Here is a 21824-nt window from a genome sequence, read left to right as displayed (position 1 = left end):
GACACACTGACTGTGTTTTAACTTCCTGTAATCAAAGCAACCTGGGAGTGACTGGAAGAGAGGGAAGGAAATTGACTCAAATGCTAAATTGCTTTATGCTATGCTAGGATGCCCAAGAGTTTGAGGGAATTCAGGCAAGTGTTGATCAAATTAGCTTTCCTCTGCTTTCACAGGGAGGTTCAGAGAGACTTATTAACAATACGTTTCTGATTTCCACCTGGACTGCTTCTTCCTGTCCTGGTGTTATCTACAAAGGAGAAAGCCTGAACTATCTCAACTCCTGATTTCCCACCCATGAAATAATTCACTTTGTGCATTTTCTGCACTGACCCATAGGCATCTGGGCAGATACTGACATCCTGGGTTATCAAGAGTTGGGCCAAATGTAGAAAAGATCTTAGTGTGAATATCTGAATATTCACCCTCACTTTCTCTTTTTTTTTTTTAACATCTTTATTGGAGTATAATTGCTTTACAGCGGTGTGTGAGTTTCTGCTGTATAACAAAGTGAATCAGCTATACATATACATATATCCCCATATCTCCTCCCTCTTGCGTCTCCCTCCCACCCTCCCTATCCCACCCCTCTAGGTGGTCACAGAGCACCGAGCTGATCTCCCTGTGCTATGCGGCTGCTTCCCACTAGCTATCTATTTTACGATTGGTAGTGTATATATGTCAGTGCCACTCTCTCACTTCGTCCCAGCTTACCCTTCCCCCTCCCCGTGTCCTCAAGTCCATTCTCTACGTCTGCGTCTTTATTCCTGTCCTGCCCCTAGGTTCTTCAGAACCATTTTTTTCTTTTTTTTTAGATTCCATATATATGTGTTAGCATACAGTATTTGTTTTTCTCTTTCTGACTTACTTCACTCTCTATGACAGACTCTAATCCATCCACCTCACTACAAATAACTCAATTTCATTCCTTTTTATGGCTGAGTAATATTCCATTGTATACATGTGCCACATCTTCTTTATCCATTCCTCTGTCCATGGACACTTAGGTGGCTTCTCTTTCTCTTCTGCTCTTGCTGTGGGGTTGTGGGGAGCTGGGGAGAGGGAAGGGGTGAGGGAGGGGTTTTATGTGTGCCTAACCGCATGAACATTGGGGGAAAGTTATCTCCCTCCCCCACTGAGGACATTTTAAGTTCTTAATTTAATTTTGAAACTGAAAAATACTAGAAAACAAATAACAAATAAATTCTTTTGCTTTTCTGGTTTTTGTTTTCTTAAAGACCCTCTCACTTCAATGTTATAAACAAAATGAGTTCTATTTTTCTCTGTTCCTAAACTACCAAAGTGAGTTTACATTGGTAGAGAACACCCCAGTATTATTTTTTACATATATTTCAGATCCCCCCCAGTGCTTTTATTTTTCAAAGAAAAAATCACTGTCAGCAACCCTGTTATCAAGAAATTTTATTTCTTTTTCTTTCTTATGGAATATGATTTGAGTAAGTTAGGTGATCCTCATGGGCAGGTATATGTTTTATGGACAATGTAACGGGAAGAACATCCAAAGGGGAGAAGTTTAAAAAGAGTTTGTGCAGAAATGAAATCAGCCCCACTTTTTGTCTCATTGTTTTTAGAAAAAAAAGATTGTAGGTGTATATTCTTTAGAAGTTATTCTTTTTTAAATCAATTATTGGAGGAGTCACTTTCTATAGGGAATCAATACTCAATGCTGATACCAATGCACAGTGCCAGCCCTGTGTGTGTGTATGTGTGTGTGTGTGTGTGTGTGTGAGAGAGAGAGAGAGAGAGAGATAGAGAGAGGTTTGACATAGAAAGGTGGGTGTGAGGGGTGGGAAGTGAGAAAGCAGAGGAGAAGCCTTCAAGACTAGTCTTCTAGAAGTTCAAAAACAAATCAGTAAGTATTTATTGAATATGTACCACAAGCAAGGCACTAATTTGGATTCTGCAAAGGACAATAGAAGGGCAAGATTTGATACTGACCTTCCAACAGTGTATTGTCTATCATGGAAGACAAGATCCACACGCATAAAACGTTGAGTAACAAAAAGGAGCAAGACATCAGGTCAACAATAAATCAAATGCTGAAAATGTGGACTGGAGGCTAGAAAGGGCAGGAGGAGAGAGGGGCTGGGCACGGTCAGGAAAGTATAGGGAGAGGGTAAAATTGGATCTGAGACCACAAGCATGAGTGAGATTTGTGTTGTACTCAATTGAGAGAAAATAGAAGGGGGGCAGGAAAATGCAGGTAATGCTCAGGGGACAGTGAAGAAGCCACTTGGCTTTAGCAAGAGTTCATATAGAGAACAGATAGATGGGGCCAGGATGGAGAGTACCTTGACCATGCGCAGAATTTTCCTCTAGGTAGTGGGGAGCCATTGGAGATTTCTGAGTTAGCAGTGACATAACCCTAAGAAGTCTTGTTGTAAGATGAAGTGCAGGTGGTATTTGGAAGGTGGGTGTGATTGATGTCAGGGAGAAGATGACCCGGGAGAGGGGTGCTGTAGGTGTCTGGGTATCAAGTGATAAAGGTCTCGCCTAGGATGAAAGTCATGGGACTCGAAGGGAAGGGACAGATGCAAGAAGTATTTTGTAAAAACAGGACTGTCTGGGGGGCTCGTTGGTCGTGGGAAACTAGGAAAAGGAAGATGGCAGAGACTCCTGGGAGGTTTCAAGACCAAAGGAATGAGGCCAGTTAATGTTCACTGAGTGCCTGTGTGTGCCAGGCTCCATCCCAAATGCTCGGTGAATATCAACTCAGTCAGAGAGGGGAATTAGAAAATCAGCTCGTTTGAGGAGAAAGATAAAGCAAATCCATCGCCAACACTAAGAGTTTGTAACAGGGGGAAATCCGAGCAGGCATGGCCATCGAGGGGTGAAAGTGGGGCATGAAAAAGATGTTAGGATGCAGGCATAGAATTGGGACTCAGAGGGAGAGTTGGTGCCCTGAGAATGGCTGAAATGAACAGAGACCCTGTAGTGAATTTCCTACAAAACCTCAAATAAGGGAAAAGAGGAATAAAAGCAGCCAGCAAAGAAGGGAAAGAAGGAACAATCACAGGTGAAGGAGAAGAACCAAGACAATGCAGCGTGATGAGACCTAGACTAGAAGCATTTCCAAAGGAGGGGCATGTCCTGCAGCTTAAACCCATGATGAGATGGAACGGAATTAGTACCAAGAGTAATAGTTGTATTTGATTGTCCAGATCATAAGTATGGTTCTGCCTCCCTCATGGAGGATCACTGAGAGTTGATTGTAGCTCCAAAGCAACACTTTAATACTGTATTTTTTAAGTCCAGAGAGAACTTAGATATTCTGTGCCAAAGCAGGATAAAATTTTTCCCCATCTTATCCGAGCCAAATAAATATTCTAGCTCTTGTTGTCTGCCCCTAACAAGAGCTCCAAGAATGCAGTCCTAGGCTTTCATAACTGACTTCCTCCCAGAGTGTGATCTGAGAATTAATTCCTCTGTAAGTTCAGTCAAGCTACTGCTTTGTGGTTTGTCTCCTGTTTTCTTATAAGGCGAATTAATTCCATTTCTGCACTTTTTTTTTTGGATTAGTGCTTATGAAATATGACAGATTGACAGCCCCTAGAGACCTGGAGTTCTCTTGTTATTCTATGAACGTATCGCCTGACCAGCAACGCGCCTCCAGTCTTTGCACGTCTGTCGCCCCCTTCCCTAAAGATTTCCCTTATGATGCCGGCATGAGGGACAATTAAAAGCAGCCGATGGACTGGTGCTTGGTGGTATAAACAGTGATTAAGAGCCCAGGCTTTGGAGCCATTCAGAACTGGGTTTAGATTTGGGTTCTACCATGTTAGAAGTTTGGGACTCTTTTGTTTTCCTCTCTCCTGACCATTGCTTCTCTTGACAACATTATCCTTAGAGGGAGGAACATGGGTTTTAGAGCCACTCAGAATCGAATGGGATCAACTCCCAGTGTCACCAACCTTGGGCTTTCATTATAACGTGATCTATCATTGTATAGCACTGCTGTGACAATATCAAATAATGCAAAACACCCAGAACAGAGCTTAGGATGTGCTCAAAAAATGGTAGCATTTGCTAGAGGGTTTTGTTTGTTTTGTTGTTTTTTTAACTGAGTGACCAGAAGCAGAACTATGGCTTCTAAGCAATTTTACTTATAGGCTAGAAAGCCATGAGATTCGTTTAGCTTGGGGAGACAAAATTCTGAAAAGAGGGAAAAAAAAGTATCCCTCAGCTTATTTTATACATAATGCTGAACTCCGGCTGACGATTTAACTGATTTGCCTGGTTCTGAGAAAGCAGCTCATAAGAGCAGCCAGCCTCTTCTCCTTTACCTTCATGTTGTAAAGATGAAAGCATAACAGAGAGGGAGAAGCCAGAGGTGTGGCAGAATGTTAAACCCTGAGAGTGGCGATCTCACTGCCAGAAGACAGGGGAGCCTGGCCTGGCCTTGGCCATGTTACGTTTGAACTGATATCAGAACATTCAGGTAGAACGGTCCCCTCAGAAATATCACACCGAAGGTCAAGAAAGAGATGGGACCTCCGATGGGGATTTCGAAGGCAGAGGTGATGGTTGATGCAGAGGTGATGGTTGATACTTGGTGCAGAGGTGATGGTTGATACTTTGCTACAAATGAGTCTCAGAGGGAGAGAGCAGGGGTGAAAACGTGAGTCTTGGGGTGCCCCAAATTAGGGATTTCCAAGCAAAAATGGACAGAAGAGAGAACTGGTCTGGGAGATATAGGGAGAACCAAGAAATTATCCTACTTTAATCAAAAAATAAACAAAGGAAAGGAGAGTTACTGAAAATGTGGGAGTATCACTGTTAGAAGCTGTCTAATGTCAAGGAGGAGGAGGATGAAACAAAGCTACTGATTTGGTTTTGTTGACTTTGCTTTGATTATTCATGACCTCCTAAGGACAGTTTCCATAGAACGATAGAGGCAACAACCAAGACTGCAAGAGTTAAGGAGTGAGGGCTCGTGAGGACATCGGGGCATCAAGTGTGAATTACTTTTTTTTTTTTTTTTAAGTTTGCAGTAAAAAGAGGTAGAAAATGGAATTACTTTGCAGAAGTTGGAAAATAAATCCCTGTGACCTCCCCTGGCCAACAAAGAGTTAATGGTATAAATGCACGGTAATTTCAGAAGCATTAAAGAGCATGTTTCCATGGAAACATCAACCTACAGAGGGAGAGAAAGAGCTAGGATCCCCTGAAAAGAAGGAACAGCAGAGTTCTAGCCCCCGCACCGTACAGCAGGGAGAGATGATTACATGTTTCTTTCAGCTTCCTTGTGAAGACGCAGTTGGGGTCCATGGTGCTGTCCTCTTAAGGACCAGGAAAGAGAGAAAGGGAGTTAGGTTTGAATAAACTCTTGCCCCCACCTTGCTTCAAATTCTGACTTAAGGGTCAAGCCATGTTAGAATATTGGAACAGATCGATGGGTGTCTTTAACCAAGTAACTAACTAAAATTAGTTAAAGAAATAAACAAGTTTGATCTTCCCCTGGACCCTCTACTCTAACCTGGTCTAGAAACCGTGCTATAAAGTGCTGTGATTTAGAGCAGCACTTACAGAAACTCTAGAAACATAGGCTGTGTTTGGTTGATAACCTTTGATCAGCACTTTCGCATTGTAGTTTCCATCTTGGCGTCTTCTTCTTGATAAGGTATATTATACATTTCATCTCACTGTTTTCAGGTCCCTGATATCCCTTTTACTATTGACGGATATATTTACATTTCCTGCACCTTCAAACCCAAGCAGACTTTAAGGAGTGGGTCCTCTCACTGAACCGAAGCCCCAGAAAGCTCTTCTGCAGACTGCTGCGGGAACCACATCAGCAAACCCCGTGTCGCTAACTAACTTTCCTGACAGTTCCCTTCCTTCACGCGCATATTATGTTCCACAGTGCATCTGGGCCGCATGTACGTTTCATTCCCCTGGTCTTCCCTTGGACCCTAGACTCAATAAGTCATTCTACTTGCTATGTGAAAGGGCATTATCCTTGTGGCAGGTGGTTCGTGACTGCATCTTCTGAAGATGGAGATGTGTGCTGGAATGAGTCAACAGCCCCCATCACCCTCTGTCTCGCATCCATAGCATGAGATCATTATGAGGCGCCCATCTCCCTGAACGACATCATCTACACCCAGGCATCCTGAGTCCTCCGTCTGTTGGAAACCATCCCCTGCCCCTGGAATATCTTCCTTCTTTTGATCCTCTTTTCCTCCCGTTTAATGTAATTGCTTCTAGAGATCTCCACCTGAAGGTCTTTCCGTTAGACTGGAAGACTGAATCATAACCCCCTTTTTCCACGGACGACAGTTCCTCATAACCTTCACTCCCAGCCCCTGTAACTGAAGCCATCTCACTAATTCCTTTGTTTAACTCTTCTGCCACCCTTCAGTAGAGCTGTTGGGGGCAGTTGTGAAATTAAGCATTTCGTAGCTACAGAGTGGGTAGGTGCTATGTGCATGGAGATGTTGCCAGTGTGTTCATTTTGTTGGCCACCTCAGGTAGAGGAGAGGGTAGAGATGGGCTCCTATGGAAGAACAAATTGAGGAACTGGAGAAAGGCCAAAAGGAAGAGAAAAGCCTCCTTATTCTTTTCCCTTGATGTCATGCCCAGGTCACTTTGGATTCTTGACCAAGGGCGTATATGAGCAGGGTTTCTTTCAGTAAAGTCTGAACATTCACAAGAAGGAAAAGGCTTCTGGTCGTCAGGGTTGAATGTCCTAGAGAAGTCTGTGCCAGTCACTGTTTGGCTGCTTTTGACATATAGCCCCTGAGCAGGGCTGCCAGCTCTTGAGCTCAAATGGATATCAGACAGGCAAGCCTTCACCTGCACACTATTAGTAGGCATAAAGGAGAAATAGCAGTGTACTCAGAGATCAGCTAGCCTTTGACCTGTCTTGGCATTTTCTCTCGGAAGGTCCCAACTGCTTGGTTTTGGTAGCCCACACTGGGCTATATTCCAGTATACTGCGCACACAATCTAGGGAAGAGAAGAGGGGTTTTATTCCGTGCTTTTGAAAAAGGAAGTGATTTTAACTTACATGCAACATGAAAGCATGAACTTAAAATGAAAAAAAAAAAAAATCCAGTGATGATAACATTACCCAGAAGAGTTACTAGATTCCCTCCCACTGGGAGTGTCGCCTTGCGAACTGCCTCTGATAACCCTGGGTTTCCCTTCGCACCCTTGCCTGTGTCGCCCGTAGCAGAGGTGACGCAGGGCTGTGGGCACGAGCACCAGGAGGAATTCCTTCCCCATCTTGAGTCCTGTGCACAGTTCCCTAAGGGAGCAACAGCTCTGGTGTCCAGCACTTTTGATGTATTGGCATCGCCAGTTCCCTAAGGAACCCACAAGCAGGAGCGTGCCCCCTCCAAAGGAATTCTAAAGAGAATTGCACAGTGTTCCAATCAGGCTTCCAGGAGGTCAGAATGGAGGTCATTTTGAGGAGTCATTTATTCTAGACTAAAGTTACGGAACTATGAGCTCACCTTTGGCCTTCCTCAGGAAGTGAACTATACATGGAAGTAGTACGGTTAAGTGATTCCCTACTGCAGAATACCTCACAGGGGGAACCAACCATAGGAGACAAAACAAATGTCCCGAAGCCCTAGCAGTTCGGATACTGTGGGAATGGGAGGAAATGTGCTTTTATGGAAAAGAAGAGATCCAGAAATTGGGAGACCTGGACTCCGAACTTACCCTGCCGAAGAGCGGCATCTTCCCAGACCTTCCTTTAAATATGGAAGCTCAGACTGTGATCCAGGAGTCTCTACTAACTCTAACATTCTCTGATATCCAGGCAGTATTTTTTTAAAAGGCAACCGTCATAATAACAACAGCAGCAGCTAAAACCTAAGGCTCATTATGTATAGATGCAGTAGTATAGCTCTAAGTCCTTTATGCATCCTCACAGCAGTCCTGTAAGTGCTATTATTATTCATATCTTTATAGTGAAGAAACCGAGGCAAAGAAAGGTTAAATAACTCATGAGGTCACACAACTTCAGAACTGGCTGAGCAAGGACTTGAGCAGAGCTCACCTGACCGCAGTGTTCTTGCTTTTCCACACCACGCTGCACTGCATTTTGGTGGTACTGTTGTGTGTGTGTGTGTGTGTGTGTGTTTAATACATACTACATTCCTTTAATCTTCACGTAATATATTCTGTTTCTCCCTTTTTTTTCCATCTTCACTATTTTTCTTTTTTTTATTGAAGTATAGTTGATTCACAGCATTGTGTTAGTTTCAGGTGTACTCTTTCTCCCTTTTATTTTCTTTCTACCAACTCCTCATTAAGCATTTTGAGGCATCGTCCAGGCCTTTTCATTCATTCGAGTGTAGGGTATCTTACTAATGAGGACAAGCTCCTGGGTTTGATCCCAGATGGAACGATGCAGAGGAGAATTGTCACCTGGCCATGGCCTGCCACGTTGACCCCGCTTGGTGGAAGGGTACAGAAACGAGGATGAAAGAGTAGACAGGAGGCCATCGCAGCTGGTGGCAGAGCCCCTCGGAGCTCACTGACTTAACATCTTTCTGGAGGAAGATGAAATATTCTCTACCTTCTTATATCTGAGCAGAGATTGTCAGGTGACTCTCAACAATGCTCTCTGTTTTCTTTCATGTCAGATAAATCTAATTCATGGCATTCAGTCATGAAACAGAAGTCGGGTAATAGCTCTCAGAAATATTTCATTGTCAGGCCTAGGGGCCAGAGAAGACTCTCTCACTGTAATAGTTGGTGAGTTGACACATCACCATTTACCCCTCAGCCAGATTGCTAAGGGGCCAATCCTCACCACCAGTAGGAGAGAGGAAGTATATTAAATTTATATCAGGTGCTTTGTGACCACCTAGAGGGGTGGGATAGGGAGGGAGGGAGGGAGGGAGATGCAAGAGGGAAGAGATATGGGGACATATGTATATGTATAACTGACTCACTTTGTTATAAAGCAGAAACTAACACACCATTGTAAAGCAATTATACTCCAATAAAGATGTAAAAAAAATTTATATCAGACAGTCTTCAAGATACTTTAATATCTCATTAATTTAACACTATGAATTTAGAATTTAAATAACTGAGATATGGACTGGCCCAAACTTGAAGCTTTTATGATTTGTAAGGAATGGTTTGTAAAATAAATGAATGGCATAAATACCACTTCAGAGAAAATGTTTAATCCACTGGAAGACAAACTATTTTTAAGTTGCCTCAAGTAATTATAAATTAATGTTACAATCTACTTTTCAAATTAGTTTTTCCTGACGTTCTCTACTAAGTTTCATTTTGCAAAATAAGAGAAAAGGCCTACACTTGACAGCTTAGGAAACTGGTATTTCTAATTTTGTTCAACAACATGGTTTAGTATTTTTATATATGAAAATATATGCCTGTGTGCCAAAGGAAACCTTTAAAGCTTCTTCAAATCCCTTTCCTCAAAAAGAAAACCATTGTTGGCCGGAATAAACTAATGCGTGTGCCTTAAAAACATTGTCACGTAACCTAGAAACTGGTGGATCCGGGATCTGAACAGAAGTGGTCTGACTGCAGGGTCCTTACTCTTTTTTTTTTTTTTTTTTTGCGGTACGCGGGCCTCTCACTGTTGCGGCCTCTCCTGTTGCGGAGCGCAGACTCCGGACGCGCAGGCTCAGCGGCCATGGCTCACGGGCCCAGCCGCTCCGCGGCATGTGGGATCTTCCTGGACTGGGGCACGAACCCGTGTCCCCTGCATCGGCAGGCGGACGCTCACCACGTACACTGCCTGCTGCTGTTCCTGCAGGTGCTGGTGATGGAGTGTGTGCGCAGTACATACTGCATTCCTTTCTTCTTCGATTAACTTATTTTTTCCTGTTTCTCCTTATTTTCTTCCTACCAGCATTTAGGGGCATTGTCTAAGTCATTCATTTGAGTGCAGGATATCTCACTAATGAGATCTTTCTTCTGGGTTTGATCCCAGAAGAAGGTATCGGTAAGTACAGGAGGAATTGTTCCCAGGCCGTGGCCTGCCATGTTGACCACATTGTACTGGGTTGGTCATTTGGGGTTCATTTTAATTATTATGAATTTCTATTTAGTCTCTACCAAACCATCACAAGGAACATCTAATTTTTAAATATTTTGCTTTCTTCCCCCAATACTGGTCTCTAACTAAGTAGCTTTTAAATGTTTTTAAGTCCACTATTTCTAATCCCATGGGAAATTGTTCCTACTATTTCAAGAGAAAACATGCATATGAAATAGTAATTGTTAAAAAGAGACCAGAGAAAAGCTTTTTGAAAGATCTGTGGTTTTGTCATTTAGATGATAGAGTTTAGCAATATAATAGCCACAGTATTAATCAGATGAAACGTAGAGATAGAGAGCATCTCCGTGGAGCCCTGTGCTTCCCGCGTCAGGCAAGTGAGATGGTCTGAACGAGTCTATTTTATAGATGAGGGAGCTGCAGGCTTTAAACGGTAAGTGACACACCAAAGACGCAGTGACAGAGTTACAGATTTTCAGAGCTAGGAAATTGTACACAAAGGGGGCAAGAATTCAGTTCTCCTCCCTGGAGCTGTGTTTCCTCCTTTATTATTTTCCTCTGAATAACAAATGGAAATTGGAGAATTTCCAATTCTCCAATGGAATGGAAATTGGAAAATGGAAATTGAGAATGTAGAATGGAAATTGAGAGCTATGAAAAACTCCACCATTTTTTTTTTTTTTTCGGTACGCGGGCCTCTCACTGTTGTGGCCTCTCCCGTTGCGGAGCACAGGCTCCGGACGCGCAGGCTTAGCGGCCATGGCTCACAGGCCTCGCCGTTCCGCGGCATGTGGGATCTTCCTGGACCGGGGCACGAACCCGTGTCCCCTGCATCGTCAGGCGGACTCTCAACCACTGCGCCACCAGGGAAGCCCCACCATTTTTGAGGCATGGTGTTGAGTGGAAAGATCACTGGTCTGGGGGGTGAGGACACCTGGATCCTCATTCCAGCCCTGTCATCTGATCTTGGTAAAGCCACAGAACCCTCTGGACTTCATCTGCTTATCTGAAAATTGAAAGGATCGCCTGAGAGGAGAGACTTGTCTCTCTTATTACCACATTAAAAGACATTCATAAAAAGAATCTAGTGCCTTGTGAAAATATGGAGGGCACAATTAGTACTGTGGTGCCAAGGCTCTCGGTTTGCTGGGAAAATTCTGGCAGAGCTCTTCCGACACCTCCCACACTGGGCGTACTGCTAAATCATTGCAGCAAATGAGCTCTGAGTGGCATGGTCAAAGTCAGAGAGGCACAAGGGCTTTTTACCTCAACTTGACCCCATTAAACCCAGTGGAGGATGACTCTGGCCACACGCAGCAAATGTATTGGCTCTGAGCCCATCAGGGTTCTTTTCTGAGACTCTCCACAAGCCAGGGTCAGGCAGGAAATGAGATGGGTTTTATTTTCTGCAGTCTGTATGAGGGGTCTGCATAGACCAGGGCATGGCACGTGATGTGAGAATGCTAAGGGGCACATCTGGGGCTCAGCGACACTGATTTCACTTTACTTGGTGATGTAAGGAAAAGAACACTGAACTTGAAATCCGAAGACTTGAACTGCAGTCCTGAACAGGCAAGTCACCTGCGAAAGTCAGGTAGCGTCTTGGGACCCGTTTCCTCCTTTCTAAAATGAGAGTTCTCAGTGGATAGTTCCTAAGTTTTCTTCTAGTTCCGGCAATCTGAGATTTGTGTAATGTTAGAACTTTATGAGACAAGCCATCAGGTTGCTGCATCCCAGGGACAAATCAAGCAATATTTTTATGTACCAAACCTTGATGGGCCTCCCAGGGGACTAAAGTTTTATGGACAGAGCTTCTGAATATGGCTGCCACTTGAAGCTAGGTTTTCTGATTACATACTTGAGGATGACATTTTTAGAGAAAAACAGAATTGCCGTGGCATCTCTTAATCTTGTAGTTTAATCCTTTACTGAGAATTTATACATGGAAGTTTTGAGGTTTTAATTTAATTAATATTCAAAATTGACAAAGTACAGCCAGATTCAAAGGTAGTTGGATATTTTCAGGTCTTATGGAAATTAAATTAATATGACCATTTGACCTAGTTTATCCTCCATACGTGAGATACAATTTCCATTCCTCCCGTGTGTTCTATGGACCATTTGGTCTTATTAAATGTAATCATCCCACTTTTACTCACTGAGGTCAAAAATGAGGCAGGTTCCTCGCCTTTAGATACTCAAATCAGGCTAATATCTATTTTTTATTCTATATAACCTTATATTTGCATCATAGTTTATATCATTTTTCTACCCCCTGTTTCATGTGATCATCACAACCTGATAAGCTGGAGGTAAAAAATGGTGTTTCCATTTTAAAGAGGAAAAAGTCAGGTTCAAGGCCAAGGTCACATGTCTAAAAGTGACCACACTCCCGATTATTTTTTCACACTTTTCATTACCAATGAATGGATCAGTCTTTTCTGCTATTCAAAGGGCATCCTTGCTCAAGGCGAGTATATATTTGCAAGCTCCTCACTAATAGCTAAATGTTGGCACGTCTCAGGGAATTACTCAGAAAAACACAATGTGAATGATCACTCTATACACTGCTGAAGGATATGAATGATTAAAGGATACTTTGGAGAAGAGCATTTTGTGTATCATCATAACATTTTAGTACTATTTTTGATAAGTACAATATATGAGAAATGTCAACATAGAATAAAATGAACGTGTCAAAGTGAAAGAGGGTGAACGTTCCAGAGAGAGAGGAATGTATAAGGAAAATCAAAAGGCTCGGGAGCAGGGACAATTAGAGAAATTAACTACAGAGCAGTTACCCGTGAACGTGGTTTATTTTCTCGGAGTTTGAATTTCTCAACTTACCCACTTAATTCAGTGCTGTCCCCTTTCAAAGAAGTCATCTTGAGAGGCTGTTTACTTATTCCATGCGTGCTGCTTATTACTTACATGATTTTTGGAACTCCTCTTTTATAATTGCCTTCTGAAATGGACACTTTCTTTGAAATATTCTTAATGGCATTTTAGATAAAGTCAGAATTATTCAGAGCCTTGTCTGGTGAAAAGGAGGGTGCTTAAACCAGATAATTTATTTCCCTCCCTCCTTCTCTCCCTCTTTCCCTCTCTCCCTCCCTCCCTTCGTACTTCTTTCTCTCTCTCTTTCCATTTCCTTCCTTCCCTCCCTCCCTCCCTCCCTCCCTTCCTTCCTTCTCCGTCTCCCCCTCCTCTCTTGCATTCTTCCAAAACAGAGGCAGGACTAATTTTTTTTTACATGTTTTGTACACCTTCTCTGCAGACTTCCAGAAATTACTCTAAGCCGCACCATATTGTTGTCGTAAGAACATATTTTTCAAGTTGGTTATGTTGGGTGCTTAAATTCTGGTCTGTTAGTTTAAAATATTGTGTCTTGTGCTTTTGTAATTACACTCCCTGAAGTGAATCATATGGGGCTTCGGTTGCAGTGTTGAAGTTGTTGTTAACTGCAGGAGACCCGAGTATCACCTTCTCAGCAGTGACGGGCTGGAGCAGGCAGCACCGAGCTGAGAGGAAGAACAGCACAGGCAATGGCGAAGACGCCAGGTGGAGCCTTGAGCGGAATCAGGGATGCTACACTTTTACCGACTGCGGGTGTCCAGAGAGTGTGGCCAAGGGGATAGAGGGAGGGAGCTGAAGCTGTAGCATAGCAGGACCACATGAAGGAACCAGGGATATTAAAGTTGCTGTGGCATACGAGAATCAGGTTGGGGTGCTAGAGAGGACATGGGATCGAGAATGGCACTTAAAATGTTATTTCTGCTCCCAATTAGCTGGAGAACATTGGGCACATAATTTGACCTCTCTGTGCTTCAGTTCCCTGATCTATCAAGTTAAAATTATAGAACTAATTGAGCTTATGGTTTCTTCAAAGACTAAAATTTATTTTGTAAGGGATACACGATAAATATCTTCAAATACTTGAAGGGCTCCCATGTGGAAGAAGCATTAGACTAAGACTGTATAATATCTAAGGCGGAGACAGGGATCTAGGGGTGGTAGGGGAGCAGATTTCAGCTTTAGGTAAAAAAGAACTGCCCAGCAGTGAGATGGCTGCCTTGAGGGTAGGGTGTACAGTGATAAGCTCCCCATCAGTGGAAGTATTCAAGAAGAGCTGAGAGGGCTGGTTTTATTATGTAGAAGGGAAGCATAAACTACAAGAAGTAAGTGGCTAATTGATTGTGAAGGTCTCTTCCGATTTTGAGATTCTAGGAATCTCAAAATTCCTATTCTTGATTTGCAAAATTCGTATTCTTGATTGCATTTGCCCCGTAATGACAGGTTGAAAAACCCCAGGCGGCTCTAGAAGTGAGAAGTGGTCCATGAGGATTTGGTTCACAATGCCTAGTCATCTCTAGAAGTGCCTGAAGGACATGGCATCCTAGCAACCTTGTTGCTTAACCTAATGTTATCTGGAAGAATCAAAGAAGAGGCTCACAGTTCCGTTGAATGAAAAGACTTAAAAGAGGAGCCTTTAAGCTACCTCCTGCACATTCTTCTTCTGCCCTTCAGATGTAGTAGGACACCGTTGTTGGTCAAAGGTTTGAAGCCCTTTAGAATGCTCAGGACAATCACAAGATTCCCATTTTGCTTCTTAGCAGAGACACATCTCACAGCAGCATCAGGTGCGAGGCTCCAGAGTAGCATGTCATGTGAACACAGAGCGAATCATTATTGATTCCTTGAGCCATGATGGTAAAGGGACCTAAATTACCATCAGCACAGTCGCACTAATGCTGTTGGAATGAGCACGCCTGTGGGAATTCCCAGTGAGGGAACTTCATCAGGTCCGAGCAGCCAGCAGGGGGATGGGCTGAGCGGGGGGTACAGGTGTTGGAGAGGGAGACAACTCCATTGGTCTGACTCTAATTATTAGAGTTTCTGCTAGTTTAAGTGCCTGAACCTAGAACACTCTGTGAAATGTCTCTCCCTCCTCCCCCATCACCACCTCCCACCCCTGCTATTTTCTGTTCACTCTACAAAGTGCAATAGCCCTGGTTTCCAGATGCATCTCATGGAACCAGATCCCTGACTGCTGGACTTATCTTGCAACCCTTAGAAGTATGGGCTGGGCAGGCACATCGCAAGAGTTCAAAAGTGTAGGCATATCTCTGGGAGGCAGAAAGACCCTAAACTCCAGGCTCTCTGAGCAGGAAGTTGTGTTGGCCCACGCTCACTGTGTCTTGTCTCTACCACCTCTGCCCTTTAATCCAGCTCCTTTTTTGAATACTAATCGTTAACACTTAATGAGAGTACTCTGCACCAGGCCCCGTGGTGAGCTCTCTAATTTAAGCCTTACAAACCTAATAGAGCAGGTTCTTTATTACCCCATTTTTGGCAGATCGTGAAAAAACTGATGTTCAAAAGGCTAAATAAGTTGCTCAGTCATAGCTGCAGACTAAAGTCAAACCCACTGCCCTTGTTTCAAATTTCTGTCTTATTATTTCTATTATGTGGAAACTTGGATGACGGTACTGGATCATCAGATGGGAGCCCGAGGGGTACAAGCTTTACGTGGTATTTGTACCGCTATCTACGTGTCTGCCTCCAGCCCATTCTCTCTGTCTTCCTAACCATCTTGTTCTAGCGTACCTTCTTCGTACTTTCAACCTTCTCTGTATTTTATCTTTCCAGGTATCTGATCAATGTGACTTTTGAAGGGAGAAATCTGTCCTTCAGTGAAGACGGCTACCAGATGCACCCGAAACTGGTGATCATACTTCTGAACAAGGAGAGGAAGTGGGAGAGGGTAGGACATGTCTTTGGCAATTCTCATACTAAGTAGAGGGGGTGGGGATCGGAAAGTCTGCAACACGTTGGAGGAAAATGGCACCTTGGTTTTGCTTTCTGAGCTGGAGAGCAAGAGATCAATACTTTAATAACACAGGGGAGGCCATTTCTCAAGCTTGCATCTTCATTTTCTTGCTACTTTGGTCAATGAAGAGATGATTGTCCCTATGTATTTCTGTTTTATTGGTAGCGGTGCTGTCTGCAGCATGACTGTTTTAACGGAAAAGTGTGCATGCACCATATAACACAGTTAGGTGGAGAAACCGAATCATGGTGTAATTCAGAAGCCGTGTCCTACACGGTACACTGGGGAGGCCTGTGAAGCCGAATTTATGAGCACCCAAGTCTGGATTTCCTGTGACTGGAGGCTTGCCATGCAAGGCTCTTCTCAGGATCTCTCCCACTGCCAGCTGACCACAGTGTCTGAAATTCTACCATTAGGCGTTAATTTACGTGGGCGCCAGACTGCCTAGGTTCAATCCCCAGCTCCTCTACTCACTAAATTGTCTGTCTAGGACCTTGGGCAAATCTCTTAACTTCTCTGTGCCTCCGCTTCCTCGTCTGAAAAATGGGGATAATAATAATAGTACCAATAACACAGGGTTGTTATAAGGATTAAATATATTAATATATGTAAAGGACTTGGAAGGGTGCCTGGCACATAGTAAGCACTTACTAGGTATTGGCTTTTATTACTATACCTGATTCCTAGTTAAATGCAAATGTTCCTGAGAGTAATTTCATCACTGGTGTTCCCGAGAATGTTCGGCAGGGCACTTGTGCCTTTAGACGCTTTGCTGAGAAATGGTTTCCAGATAAATAAGACCGAGAGATGCTGTCTACTCTGTCTCACTCTGGGAGATTCTCAGAACATATTAGCATTTGAATGTTCAGAGGTGTCTTTTACTGAGGGATAGTTGACATACATCGTTATACTAGTTTTAAGTATACAGTATAATGGTTCAATATTTGTATATATTATGAAATGATCACCACAGAGAGTCTAGTTAACATCCGTCACCATACATAGTTCCAAAATTTTTTTTTTGTTGTGACGAGAACTTTTAAAATCTACTCTCTTAGCAGCTTTCAATATGCAACACAGTATTATTAACCGCAGTCAGCATGCTGTACATTACACGCCCATGACTTACTTATTTTACACCTGGAACTTTGTACCCTTTGACGAACCACCAGTCTGTTCTCTGTATCTGTGAACTAGGTTTTCTTCTTTTTCTTTTGTTTTAGAGTCCACTTATAAGTGAAATCATGCAGTGTTTGTCTTTCTCTGTCTGACTTACTTCACTTAGAATAACACCCTCAAGGTCCATCCATGTTGTTGCCAATAGAGGTGTCTTACAGCAAAGAAACATCTTTAATTTTATTTAATCTGGCATTTCCCCAAATGATTTATCACGAGAACCCTTTACCCATGAAATCATATTCTGTGAATCACGTTGGGAAGCATTGATTTACAGACTCTGCAGACGCTGTGGGCCAGTTGGCTGAGAACAGACTTCAGGATGTCAGCATGGCTCTGACTAGGATGGAAACCAGGTGATGTAGTTCCAAAGAGAGTAGCCAGGAAAAGAAGCCAGAGATAAACTTCGTGAAAGTCACCATCTTGTCACAGAGAGCCGTGGACAGGTGGTTATGAGAATGCTCACCTGTGAAACCAGGCATGTGTGTCTCAGGTGGTGGGACCCAGGGCCTTATCTTTCAAACCAAAGACCTCGATCTGTCATGTGTTCCTCATATCAGGGCTTTTTGGCTGTAAGCCTGCCATTATGCCCGGGGTTCGTGATTGAAGCTGCCGCCCCTCCCCTGAGTTGTCATTTGTCCCAAAATGGCTATTCCCTGGGCTTCCACTCCTTACCCCAGTCAAGCTGCTTTTCACTGCTGCTGTGGAGACATAATCATTCAAGGAGTGTCTGGGCCGGCATGTACAACAGGCACTTCTGTATATCTCCAGAAGAGGAGTTATTAAAAACGGAGGCTTCATACATGGATCAGAAGACATCCAGCTAGGGTGGCTTTTATTCAGTAGACTCATGATTACTGTCTCAAGTAAGAGGCCCTCTCACGACCGTCCTGTCTTAAAGAGACACCACTTCCCATCATTTGTGCTGCCTTCTCTTCCTTAGGCTGGAATCTGAGGCCTGGGACCCCCAGCCCTTTCCAAAACTAGACCCTCCTTCCTGGGGGTTGGATCCCACGCCTCCTTAACAGATCTACCTCTACTCTAACTCTTGAATTTATTCCTTATTTCTATATGATCTGGGAACCATGTGGATAATTTTTTAAATGGGCCTCCTTCTCCCTGACGCCCACGTTGAACCATTCAGATCAGCCCTGGACATGGCTTCTAGAAAGAGCTTCCCAAGCCACAATTCTAGTTCTTTCTCTGCCCAAAACCTGCTCATAGCTTCTGCAGTTTGTGGATTGGGCCCAAACTCTATCTATTCTTGCATTCAAGGCTCTGGTCTCTTTTCCAACACCCGTCTTCTCTTCCTCACCATTTCCCATCTCACCGTCAAGCTACACTGGACTCCTCTCTGTTCTGAGAATGTGCCCTTGTATGTCTTGTTCTCCGTACAGAGTGTCGTGATGTTTTCTTTTCCTGGAATGAATGGTCCAGTTATACAAATCGTAATCATCCTTTGAAGCCCAATTAAAATGTTGCAGGCTCCATCCCTGATCTTTGGCCAAGATATAATTTTTTGCTCCCTTATCCCCTGTAGCCTTGGTCCGTACTCTGTTGTAGTACTCGTCACATCTGCCTGTGTTAGAGTTGCATGTGTGATGCTTCCAGAGGACAGAGGCTGTGTCTTTATACTGTCGTGTCCTCATGGCAACCTGGAGGATCGTGTTGCATAGCTCAATAAATATACGTAGAATGAATGAGAACCATTACATAATACAAGAGTCTAAAAGCCATCATGAAGAATCAAGTTTATGCTATTGCCCTTGATACAAGAGCTCGTTTTTTTGGGTGAGGGGAGATAAAATCTTTATGTAGATTGAGTTTTCATAGATCGTACTTTAAGTGTGCTAAGGGAGCTTGTTATTTAAAGAAATTCTGTGGGTAATCTTTTGATAAAGGCTTTTGGGGGGATTGGGATCCTAGAATAGAACATTTTCATACTGACTTGGTTACATCAGGGAGCGTTGCTGAAGAGAGATGTTCAGTATTCCTTAGGTTCATGAGCCACACAGCTCCCAAACTTGGAAGCCCTTGCGGGCAGGGTGGGGATGCCAGGACAGGTCTAGGGCATGTCTGGGTTGTGGTAAAATCGAACTGTGGGAAGTTGTACCTTTTCTTCCGCTGTCACCTTGGCCCCCAGAACCCTTCTGCATGCTTAGGACTCCTAATAGCATTCCAGAAGGTCCCCAGTGGTCCAGGGAAGACTTAGACTTCAGAGAGGCAGGCCCTCAGGGTGAGGATTCTACAGTGAAGAGATGGTCACTGGGGAGATAAGGAGAGAATGGGTCTCAATTTGTGGAAGAGGTGTGGGTTAAGAGGTGGGGCCTTTGGCCTCTGGTGCTGCCCCTAACTGGCTGTGTGACCTGTTCTTTTCACTTTTCTGGATCTTTCTGCCCTCATGTCTAGAACCATGGCGTGAGATGGGTCCTTTCCAGCTCTAACTTCTGAGGTTACGTATTCACGCTGTAAATAAATCGGAGCGTGGCATGGAAGTTGGTGAGGGCTGGAGCATACAAAAGGAGCCCGACTTTGTTTGTAAGGACAGTAGCTCCCAGGACATATTCGTCATTCTTGTCATTGGGGTAAATGTCATCTCTTCAGAAGGCCTTCCCTGATGACCCAAGCTGAGGTAGCCACCCAGTCAGGTTTATTTTCATTTGCTTCAAGATACTTATTGTCTGACGTTTTGCTCATTTGTGTGCTTGTTTGTGTTGTTTATCACCTGTTTTCCCACACCAGGTCGGATGCTGTGCGGGCGCAAGGGCCTAGTTCACCTCAATAATTCTAACACTTAAGAAGAGCGCTTGGCTCAGAGGGACCACTCAAAAGATAATTGTTAAATAAATGAAGAATCTGTACGCTCAGGAGGGTTAGAGCAGTGACTGGTAGTGACCATTCGCTTCTACCTGAGACTCTCCCGTGTAGACTGAGTGGTTTACTGAAAAGCACGTAAGAGCAGGTACATCTCCCTACGGACTGAGCACCCCGAGGACCAGCAAGGGACTCAGGGCGCCTTCGGGAGGGCTCATCTCCAGGCAGGCACGCCCGAACAGTGTTCGACAGGAAGCCTTGGGAAGAGGAAGATTTACTGTGTGAATCGTGTGATAGGATTTCACAGTATTCCTTCAGGTTTTTACAAAGTCGTCTCAAAGCTACTGTCTTATCAATTTGGTTCCTTCCAAAAGACTTCAAGTGATGGCAGGATAGTCTGTGGGACTGAGCATGGTTTTAGAAATCGGAGAGAGCCGAGTTCAGTTTCCCACATCGCCATTTATCAGCTGTGTGTACAGAGTGACTGGTATTACCAGGGTCTATTTCCCTTTTGTAAAATGGGGCTTTACATAAGGCTGTCATACAGATTAAAGGGGATTTTACAGTAACCAACTCTAAAGGAGATATTATAGTAAAACCAGTTAATAGTGGCTGAAACATAGCCAGTATTCAACAAATACCAATTGGTAGTCCCCACCCTCCTCGAGTAATTTTTTAAGGTAATATCTGCACATGGTAAAAAGTCAAATGATACAAAAGAATATCCAGTAAAAAGAATGTCCTCTGATCACCTATGATCCTTGGTCCCCCAGGTCCCTCCTCAGAGCAGTCATAGTTCGCAATGTCTTATGTATTTGCTCTGAAAATACTCCCAAGCGTATACAAATTTTCTACATTTACTCAACCTCTTTTTTTAAACGAATAGTACATGCTTTTGTGAACCTTTAGTGGGACCGTATGTTAGTAGCCTCTAAGGAGGCATGGAGGCTGGGGGCTAGAACAGCAAAGAGATCCCTGGATCAGAATTATATTTGCAGAAAGCCAAGTACATATCTCTGGTATGTAGAAATGTGAAGAACATTTACAGAGGAACACACAGACACAGACATAGAGAATGGACTTGTGGACACAGGAATGGAAGGGGAGGGTGGGACGAATTGAGAGAGTAGCATTGACATATATACGCTACCATGTGTAAAATAGATAGCTAGTGGGAACCTGCTGTATAGCGCAAGGAGCTCAGCTCCGTGCTCTGTGATGACCTAGAGGGGTGGGACGGGGGCGGGGGCATTGGGAGGGAGGCTCAAGAGGGAGGGGATATACGTATACATATAGCTGATTCACTTTGTTGTACAGCAGAAACTAAGACAACATTGTAAAGCAATTATACTCCAAAAAAAAAAAAAGTCCAAAAAAAATAAAGAGGAACACACACACACAGCATGGTGAGTTGGAAAGGGTAGGGGATGGTGAAAAATATTTGTTTGCAGAGTGGCTTCGTTTGTGAGTCTCTCTAAGAGGGGGACAGATGCATCAGCTTGCATTAAAAATAGTCTGGCACAGAGAAGCGGTTCCGACAAGCATTCAGGCTCCTGTCTTTATCAGAGCCTCTCATGATTTGCTTCATTGCCACTGCTCCCTGCTTCCATTTAATCGTTCCTAAAATGGGGATAGTAAAAATGAAATGCAGTGGGGTGTGTTCTGAGTAATGACTTCAAGAAATGATGATGATGCATTTTTCAGGTTGTAAGAGGTAAACAGACCTTAAAGGGACTGTCTGGGTCGGAATTGCAGGACAATACATATGGTTTGCCTCTCCGCTCGTCTTTCCCCCAAACTCGCCAGAGGTGTATTTTAGAAGCGCACTCCCTCTTCCCTGCCTCCACCTACCAGAAAATACCCCTCCTTGTGTAGATTAAAACATTCTTCGTTTGTCTGGGTCATTCTTTGGGCTCCCCAAACCCCAGTTATCACCTTAGGCTGGCAATCCTGAGAGATTACAGCCATATCCACCAGTGGAAGAAGGGTTCA

At 43.7% G+C, this 21824-nt stretch overlaps 1 protein-coding gene across 1 annotated transcript in view; it reads left to right on the top strand.

Moving 5' to 3' along the window:
* Positions 1-21824, top strand: part of GRIN2B (glutamate ionotropic receptor NMDA type subunit 2B) — a 544711-nt gene that overhangs the window by 423467 nt on the left and 99420 nt on the right. The window contains exon 9 of the mRNA XM_029206241.1: positions 15662-15776. Within this exon, the coding sequence (XP_029062074.1) occupies positions 15662-15776 (115 nt within the window). The remainder of the gene's footprint in view (positions 1-15661; positions 15777-21824) is intronic.

This window comes from Monodon monoceros, unplaced genomic scaffold (genome assembly GCF_005190385.1).
Source record: "Monodon monoceros isolate NGI ecotype Baffin Bay Population unplaced genomic scaffold, NGI_Narwhal_1 Super_Scaffold_6, whole genome shotgun sequence".
Taxonomy (NCBI): Eukaryota; Metazoa; Chordata; class Mammalia; order Artiodactyla; family Monodontidae; genus Monodon; species Monodon monoceros.
The sequence above is the reverse complement of the archived record's forward strand: the minus strand, read 5'-3'. Positions and strand labels throughout refer to the sequence as shown.